This window comes from Triplophysa rosa, unplaced genomic scaffold, assembly GCF_024868665.1.
Source record: "Triplophysa rosa unplaced genomic scaffold, Trosa_1v2 scaffold431, whole genome shotgun sequence".
NCBI lineage: Eukaryota > Metazoa > Chordata > Actinopteri > Cypriniformes > Nemacheilidae > Triplophysa > Triplophysa rosa.
Genome location: NW_026634435.1, coordinates 62,809 through 72,947, shown reverse-complemented (window position 1 = coordinate 72,947; position 10,139 = coordinate 62,809). Strand labels below are relative to the sequence as shown.

The window sequence follows — 10,139 nt, the reverse complement described above, 5'->3', positions numbered from 1 at the left end:
TCACAAGTAATGTCTTTTACTTATGAGTTATTTTGATAAGTTCTAAATGGATAGTTCACCCAAAAATAAAAATTCTGTCATGAATTACTCTCTAGTTGTTCCAAACCTGTATACATTTCTTTGTTCTGTTGAACACAGAGAAAGATATTTGGACGAATGCTTATAACCAAACAGATCTTGGACCCCATTGACTCCCATAGTAGGAAAAATTACAAATAGTCAAAAGTGCCCCAGAACTGTTTGCTGTCCTACATTCTTCTAAATATTTTCTATTGTGTTCAACAGAACAAAAAAATATAAAGTAATTTTCCTACTAGTCAATGGAGTCCAAGAACTGTTTGGTTAAAGGCATTCTTCCAACTATCTTTCTCTTTGTTCACCAGTACAAAGAAATTTATACAGATTTGAAACAACTCGAAGGTGAGTAAATGATGACAGAATTTTCATTTTTTGGGTGAACTGTCCCTTTAATGTGTAAAATGTGCAAAATCAATGTTGATCTTTTGAGACTATAATCAAGTATTTCAAGAGCGGTTTGATTTGGATGTTTATATGACATGCAGTTGCCTCATAAATATATATTTTTTTATTTTCCTTACTATTACCCCTTTTTTCCCCAAACTTTGCATATTGTTCCCCTTTACCTACAGATGTGTACTGTAGAGGTACATTATTGTTACAATTAGTTACGCTGTAAATTCTGTTTAAAGAGTTACCAATCTTTTGTAAAAAAATCTACAAAATTCCAACATTTCATTAAATCAAAACAATTGGAAGTGGGTGGAGATATCACATTGTGAAAAAAAGTTTCCCCTAATACCCCCTGGCCACAATTATTGTCACCCCAAAAAATTCTTATGAGTAAAATATCTCCCAAGTATATTCCCATTAATATTTAAATTTTATGAACACACCAAGGTGACTAGAAATATGTTGTTGTCCAGTCATGACTTCTTGTTGCACAGGAGAATAAATGTTAGTAACACAAAGCCCAAAAACCCCCTTAATCATTCATCACAATGGGCAAAACCAAAGAATATAGTTCTGAAGTGCAGCAAAAGATTGTTAAGCTACACAAAATAGAAAGTGGATTTCTGTTAGGGGTACAACAGAAGAACAATAGCAGCAGGTGGGGCGTGTTTCGCACTAAGTGTATAAATATGAGCAAATGACAGTGAGAGTCAATCTTCATCCTCCAGCAGATTTTGCAGAACTGCTGACCATGTACCTACACTGGCTCATTTTGTCTCTTTCACTAGTCTGTAAGTCTTTTAAAAATATAATTATAATTTTAATAACGTATTTTTTCATTGTCTCAGATAAAACACGTTAATTTGAAAGTACCACAGAAGGTTTTTAAAGACACTTTAACATATAGAAATTATGTTTAGTTCATTTTAAAACTAGATAGAGTCTTGTGCTTAGGTACCTCTCTGTGTAGTTTTTGTCTGTGTTGGGTTAATGTTAAAGAATAGGTAGCCTACTTTCTATGTAGCCTGCATTCTTAATGCATTATAATGCCTTATAAAAAATCTGTGTTCATTTACAAAAATGATTTGTAACACTGTGTCTACACCGGACGCGACATTACAACGTGCCGAATCCAGTGTGGACAAAATTTAAAATTTTAATGGGTTGTAATGCGTTAGAACCCCTTTAATGTCTTTTGTTGCGTCGCGCCGGTCGCGTCCGGTGTAGACACGGTGTTAATCGCAACATTCCAAGGTGTGTTAATCCCCATGACTGCTCAAAACTAATAACACACTGTAATTCGGGTACTGCAAGTCATGTTGATTTACCATTAACCCCTAAATTGAACTTCAATTTTGTTACCCACAAACTCTTAAGTCACTGAATTGGTACGTTACATAAGCCTAATATTAACATGAACAGTATGATATTATATTTATGAATAAATTAGCCAAATTGCGTGTTCATCCCGTATGAACTTAATCTTTTAAAACTGAAAGAAAAATGGGCTTTCCTCACGTAAATTCTGCATGAGATAATATATTTCGTATTCCAGGCAGTTGTTATAGCAGAATTAACCTCGGCAGATACATTATGTCTTGCATAAATAACACTTAAAATGAAAGAGAATGATAATTTATATCACAGGATAAAGTCCACATAGTGACGATAGTTATAATGTATTCAAAGTAATATTTCTTGACATTGCACATTATCAAACAATTAACTAATGAGCGGTCTGTTATAAACAAGTCTTTAAAATGTGATCAAAATATTTATCTTTGTTGGCTTTAAGTAACAAAAATTAAGCCTCCTTTTAAACTGTCAGAAGATATCACAGTGGTGGCGCATGAGAGCAGTGCAAGTTTAAAAAGTGAAAGAGATATAGACAGAGAGGGCCCAGCAAAGGGGGTTGCTTAGGGGTGATTAACGGCAGACGTATGGTCGGTCCGTCAGTCCGCCCGTCCGCATCGCACGCCGTCCGCATTTTTGTCATCAGAAGGGTCCGCACACCCCGTCCGCGTGCAGCCCATTTTTTGAGACCGCGCTGACGTGATGCGTACAACAGCGCATAAGTGAAAAAGTGAACTAGTCCACTCGGGGTCAATACACACACAGAAAGTGTGCAGTGTGCCGCTCAAACCAAGAACAGTAAGCTTAGAAGCATATGCTTCTCCATACTGTTTGGTTGTTGTTCTTTGTTGTCTTGCTGTTTGCGCGGATTGTTTGCTATGGCGAATGACTTCCTCTCTCATTAACTTGCAGTGGGTCTGTGAATGACGCGACGCAGCGCTGCCCTCTGACGGTCTGGTAGAGCACACATACTCATTTGTACTGCGCATGTGTCGAACTCGGACGTCCACACTTAATCCGTGATGAGTATGCTCAAGAAGCTGTGCGGATGCGTTTGTGCTCGAGACGGACATGGACGTGGAAAGTCAAGTATACCCGCTCCTTAACATTTCGCTTTCTCTTGTCACATGATCCGCGGTGTGCGCGGCACTCTGTAAAGTTGAATTATTTCCATCTCGATGCGCGCCTGCCACGTGTACATTTAAAATAACAAACTTGTTCGCGCAAAAGACGCGAAATGTGAATCGTCCCCTTAGATGTCCGTCCGTGTTATATTAAGAAAACAACTGACTATAAAAATGCGGCATCCTAGGCAATTGCCTACATTATTGTAATGTTGCAACCTGCCATTATTTTTTAAACCAAACACTTGACTAAACACTGTGTATAGAATATATATAGAATCCATTGTAGCCTATCTCATATCTTAGCAATGCAGCTGGCGTGGACAACAACCCTAAATATACCACGATCGTGAGATGTAAACACTGGTCCAGAACGACTTCCAGTTTGAGTTTTATTTTATTTTAACTCTCACACGTGTAATTGAATCTTAAATATATTTGTTTAACATATCATTTTAAATGTTGTATGTTATAAATCTATTGGTTGTATTTTAATTCAAACGTTTGTGTAGTGTAAAAAACTGAAACAAAGTAGGTGGTCTGGACCAGGGTTGTTTACATCATCCGAATTCGTCTATAATGGAAAAACTATTATTTCTAATGTGTTGCAATGTTGAATTGCGTCTGTTGTGGACATGGGGTAATAATGTAGCCTACTCTTTGCCATTGAAGGCTAACCTGGCAATCATGGTTAAAGGTCCAGTGTGGGATTTTTAGGGGGATCTATTGACAGAAATGCAATATAATATACAAAACGATTTCTTCAGAGGTGTATAAAGACCTTACGTAATGAACCATGATGTTTGTATTTCCTTAGAATAAGCTATTTCTATCTACATACAGAGCGGGCCTACATACATGGAATTTGCCATGTTACGCCACAATGTTTTGTACAGTAGCCATAAACGGACAAACAGCTCTACAAAGCTTGTTTTGTATATATGTTGTTCTTCTTAGTGTGTTTTTTTAGAGGCAGCTTGCATCATCACTAAGTTGAAGATGCACGAAGAAGAAGTAGTAGTAGGAGGAGGATAAGAAATAACTTACTAGTAGTAGTCGTCTTGCGTATTCGAAGCGTAGATTGTTAGAAGTTTTGATCAAATGGAAGACCATGCATATTGTGCACAAGAGCCGACAGAGCATGAATCTCCCTCGGCAAAGAAGCACAAACGTGATGCTGCCAGACGAAGTATGGACAGACGACAGCAGAAATCCAGGATAAACATTGGTGAAGCTATTCCCAGATGGAAGGTGCTGATGAAAGATAAATGTTTTCAAAGCGACACTGAAGTTGCCTTTTTTTGCTGGACCAGTAAGTTAATCAAACTTTAGCAATGTAAATGAAAACAGTTTTTTGATAGCTTTAGCTATCGGGCCTAACCTCCGAGAGAAGTAACTTTTCTTCCTTGTAAGTGTAGAAAAAATAATTTTTGTACTGTGGCGGCCACTGTTGTGCTCGAAAGGAAGGGGTGAGCGGAGAACTGAGAGGTAAGCAGGCAGGGTAAGCAGCATACACCCTGTGTGTAAAACTTACTGATAAGATAGCCAGAGCGCTCTACCTTAAGAGCAGTCTTAACTGAAAAGATGCAGGAAAATCGTGATAAAATTCTGAAATACATTTTCCTTTAGTTTCAGGTAGCCTAAAGCTATCTGGTTGCAAAACAGATAGACATTGTGACTGCATTTATAATAAGCACAAAATTTGGCTATATACCCCAACATCAGCTCTCACTATCATGATCGCATTCAATTGAAGGAGTTATCTATTGCAGAAGGATCACACGATTTACCTGGATACACACATTTGAATCTGTATAACTCACGACATTCATGAACTCTGCAGAGAACTTCTCTCTGTATTGTGCCTAAAATTGTCACGGAAAACTCAGAGTCAGATGTATGATAAGAGTCTATTACAATACCTCACATAAAACAAAAGCTCAAGCAAAACCTCAGGGAAGAGTCCGCCAAGGCAGAGGGTACTTGCCCAGATCGGGTAAAAGGGATAAATAAGGGGCAAGGGCTCGAGCGCACGGCCGTAGTGATAAGGGGAATGGGTATTATAATACTGCAAGGAGGTAGATAAAAAAATAAGTTCCCACCACATGGGGACGTAGTTCCTCAATACTGAGTTCCACAAAACAATAATTCTTCATGAAACAAACCAAAGTATAACATAAGGCAGAGTCCAAAAAAATAAGAGTCCCACAATAAAGAGTAAGAATCTCATAATTCGGTAGGGCACAGTTCTGAATATTCCACAAGGCAGAGATCAAACAAATTCCGCAGGACAGAGTTCGACAGAGTGTTCCACTACACAAGGTGGAATGCAGGATGCAAGATGAATCTCCACAAGGCAGGGTCCTAGAAAAATCTCCCCAAGGCAAGTTACCATACTAATATCCACAAGGCAAGTTGATAGACAAATCTCCACAAGACAAGGTGCTAGACAGATTTCCACAAGGCAGGGTACTAGACGAATCTCCACAAGGCAGGGTACTAGGTAAAGTCCACAAGATCCAAGCCTTGGCAACGCCAAGGAGAAAAAACCTCCACTGAAAGACACTAGAGCAGCCGGAGTCTCACTGAAGGGAAGGGTTGAGCCGGAACTGCAGACAGGCGAAAGGCAGGCACTGTGTATACAAACTAGAGCTGGAGCCTAGACACAAAGAGTGATTAGGAAGGCTTTAAACCCAGATTAAATCAGAGGAACAACACTCAACCAACATTAACGGACCAACACAGGACAGAGAAAAACCCGTTGGGTAATATAGAGGAGGAAATCATAGCGTGATGAGCAACCAAGAGGGGAGAGAGGAAAGCCAAAGTGAAACCAGGTGAGGAGAGTGAAACAATAATGAGCGGGAAATAGTGAAACGAGGGGGCGGGGTAAATGACGCAGACACCGAGCGCATGGTGAGCTGTCAAACTGCACCACGTGATCGACAAAGAACAAAACAAACAGGTGCTCAAACCCGGGACCTGACATAAAATATTAAATGTATGGTGTGGGAAATTTATCCCCTCACTTCTCAGTGTGAGAAATACAGGTGCGGTGTATGTGAACTGCTTGAAATGACTCGCGGAAACTTGAGAGCCATGTTGATGAGCTTAAGCAAGCAGAGCGCAAACAGCAAGCACTTGATGAGAAACGTGGAGAATGAGAGTGTCACCCAAACGTTCACTATGATGGATTCACACGGTACGCGGCTGTCGCGATTGTCTAGTTCATTTTCAAAGGGAAACATGCGGTAAGCCGCAAAACGCGGGCTGTTTCATTGGCGGAGCGGAGGCGGTGTGCAAGGGGTGCTCGTGCATCCAAAATCCTGCAACTTCCATAGGCACGGCTCTGTGCGGCAGGCGCAGCTGAAGATAAAATATTTTATCTTTCTGTGAACTGCTGCGGCTGCCACATCGGCTGAAGACGGCTGCCACGTGGCAATTCCACCGCTCATGTGAATGACTCGAAACACTGTTGTTACTTATTCTGCAAGCGTCTATGTGCCAAATGCAATAACATCCAGGGTGTAATAACTTACTTCTGGCTTGCAATGTCTGAGACACGGTGTTCGCGTTGTGCAGACAAGAGAAGAAGATCTCGCACTTAAGCACTGATCAGGTACGTCCTGATCTTACATAGACTCTAACGACTGCCCGAGTTATTTTGAGCGAGACGTAAGCGGGAACAACATGCAATGTATAGCTAAATACATAAAACAAACGGTTGACTCTTGGAAATACCGTTATAATATGCATTCTCCGGTGAGCTTAGTACTGTCAGATCACCGCTGCTTGCTTAATGGAACAGACGCCGAGAGAAAAGCACCCGTGCTGGCAAGTGAGATCAAACACAGTAGTTGCGATAGTGGAGGTAAAGCTAAAATTATCCAACAACCATCTACAGTATATGATTTGCAATAGCGCGTTGCATATTCGAACAATTAGTGAGCGTATCGAGCGAAGTAGTTCATTAACGAGGGCTTAAAACCCATACTGCTTACATATACTGTACACCTGGATGAGCGGCAACAGTGTGTTGCATATATCCAAACAACTTGCAAGCTGCATGATCGTGGATGGCGATAACAAGTTTTGAGTGCAGCACGATTAAGCAGCTGATAAGGAGCAAAGAAAGGCAACTTAAATAGGATGCAGTCTAGTGTGTGTTGTATGACTATTGGTTAACGTTGATTAGCTGCACCTGCATCGGCTGATGCAAGCTAGACTCACGTGACCTGCCAGAACTAACACTACACTTGATTTTCTTCTATCTTCATCGGTTCTTTTTTATCACCTCGTAAATCTTTGTTTGTTTTGTTTGTTTGTTTTAATTTATTTATATAGCACAATTAAACACAACGTGAAGTTGACCAATGTGCTGTACAATATAGAGGTAATACAAAAGCAATAGACCATAAAATAGAAAACAATAAAACAAACACGTACCTAAAAAATGCCTATGGAAGGGGCAAGCCTAAAATGGATGGGGCAAGTCATTCCACAGTTTAGGGGCTGCAACCGCAAATGCCCGATCGCCATTTGACCTTAATCTGGACCTAGGAATGTCCAGGATCATCTGATTTTGTGACCTGAGGGATCGAGTTGTCTTATGTACAAGAAGGAGAGCAGTTAAATAAGACGGGGCTAGATTATGAAGAGCTTTATAAACCATAATCAACAATTTCAGGTGAATTCTATATTTCACCGGCAGCCAGTGAAGGGAGTGTAGAATCGGTGTTACATGCTCCCTTTTCCTGGTACCAGTTAAAAGTCTAGCTGCAGCATTTTGGACGTGCTGAAGCCGTCTTGACTTATACCAGTATACAGAGAGTTACAACAGTCAAGTCTTCCGAAAATGAAAGCATGGATAATCAATTCAAGGGCCTTTGGGGACAGAAAGGATTTTACCTTAGCTATTAATCTTAGCTGGAAGAAGCAAGATTTAACCACTGAGTTGATCTGTGCATCAAATTTCAAATGGCAATCAAATTTAACACCCAGATTCCTCACCACCGATTTACTAAATGGGGTTAGCTCACCCAGGTCAAAGATACCTTGGGAATTTGGGGCGCCAAACCAGATTATTTCAGTTTTGCTGTCATTTAGATTCAGGTAGTTCTGTGACATCCAAGATTTAACTTCGTGTAGGCATCTCAGTAATGAATCAAGAGAACCCTTATCATGCTTCTTTAGGGGTAAATAAACCTGTGTGTCATCTGCATAACAGTGAAAGGATACACAATGCTTACGGAAAATAAAACCCAGAGGCAACATGTATAATGAAAAAAGAATAGGGCCAAGAATGGATCCTTGCGGGACCTCGCTAGACAGAGGGGCCTTTCTGGAGTGTTTTTGACCAAAATGAACAGAAAATGTTCTGCTAAACAAAAAGGACTTAAACCACTCAAGTGCCTTGTCCCGGATGCCGAGCGTTCTTTCTAGATGGGAGATGAGGACATTGTGATCGATGGTGTCAAAAGCTGCACTCAGGTCAAGTAGGACCAGTACCACCGGGTTTGAACTGAACCTCATTTTGGACTTTTAGCAGAGCTGTCTCCGTGCTATAAGAATGGCAACTTAGAAATAGGCCTATAATTCGATAAAACATTAGGATCCAAATTAGTTTTCTTCAGAAGAGGATGAACTGTAGCGTGCTTAAATTGCGAGGGGACCACAGCGGTTTCAAAGTTTCTGTTTATCAAGGTCAGTATACTAGGGCCAATAAACTCAAAAACATTCTTGATTAGTTTTGAGGGAATAACATCATTTTCACAGTTTGTAGACTTCAATTTGGAGACTACTTCTGCCAGGGACTGTAGTGAAATTGGAGAAAACTGGTCAAACACCGCAGGAGTGGAGCAAGTACCCATTAAAACAACGGGACTCGCAGTAACGTGAATTCTCAACGCCTCAATTTTTCGTACAAAGAAATTCAGAAACTCATCACACGAGAGAGTGGCCGTTACAAGATTTGTAGTGTTTGGATTTATCACTGACTTAATGGTGTCAAATAAAATAGTGGGATTATTTTGTGATCTTTCAAGTAAATCCGCATAATATTTCCTCTTTGCTGATCTTACTGCATTATTGGTAAGAATTTAATGTCTCGCATAACATACAATATACATACAAACTTTCGTGTCAATACCCAAACTTTTGCAGTGTGAATTTTGAAGGTAATCAGACCCAATTTTATATTTTGTTCAATTATAAGGCCAACCTTTTTTGTGTGTCCACAGACTGTACCCATAAATCATTGTATCAAATATGGTGAAAATATCTCATTTCATTTAGAAGTCTAAGCAAACATACTCACAAAAGCATACAAATTTAACGTCAAACTGTTTCACATTTTTGGCCACTCCCCATGGAAATTTTGACATTTGGCCTGTGACATTTAGTAAACTAGCTAAGGTTTTGTGTTTTCTACAGTGGTTTTGCCTTGATCGGAGTAATGGTTGTGAAGATATTCGCGATTGTTCTTTAAGTGCTAAAACGCGATGCTGGGCAAACCATTAGGTGAAACCTGGCATGCTTGGTATCCTTGGATTAGCAAGGATTGAGGAATATAAGGAAATAATTACCATGAAAATCTGTCAACTGCATACAAAGCTATAGGCCTGTGAAACATTTTTCTTACCACTAGGTGGTGCTGGCCTGAAATTGAATAGGCTCTGTCCGGGCACCATACCATGTTTTTTAATGATACACTAATGCGTTCATAAAATACAGCATTTTACTACTTTATTCAATATGGCCTATGCCCAAAATGTCCAACATTTGAAAACTGGATATCGTTTGACTCGGCATGCTACCCTGATTGTAAATAGACTAACTTAATGATTTTTGGCCAAACTGTTCAAAAGTTATAATCTAAAACAGCCTTTTTTGTAACTCTGGAGCACTAGGTGGCGCTGCGGTGAAACACAACAGGTTACCTCAGGCCAGGCATGTAATGAAGCACACACCAAGTTTCATGTCGATACATGAAAGTTTGGTGATACAGCATCAAATATGTTTTGGTGAGCTCTCTGTCGAATTCGTTGAAGTGCTACACGAGAACGGGTAGACTAATCGAAAATCTATTAATAGCTTTTTGTCAGCACTGTCTCTAGATGCTAAACAACAAAATTCACGCAAATCGGACAAATGGTCTAGGACGAGTTCGAACAAGTAGGGTTTTTTTCAAAA

The 10,139-nt window shown here is 39.9% G+C and overlaps 1 protein-coding gene across 1 annotated transcript in view; it reads left to right on the top strand.

Annotated features, from left to right (window-relative positions):
* The first annotated feature begins 1,198 nt into the window (after window positions 1–1,198).
* LOC130550806 (5-hydroxytryptamine receptor 3A-like) overlaps window positions 1,199–10,139 on the top strand; it is a 33,162-nt gene continuing 24,221 nt past the window's right edge. The window contains exon 1 of the mRNA XM_057328298.1: window positions 1,199–1,262. Coding sequence (XP_057184281.1) covers window positions 1,223–1,262 — 40 coding nt within the window. The 5' untranslated portion in view covers window positions 1,199–1,222. The remainder of the gene's footprint in view (window positions 1,263–10,139) is intronic.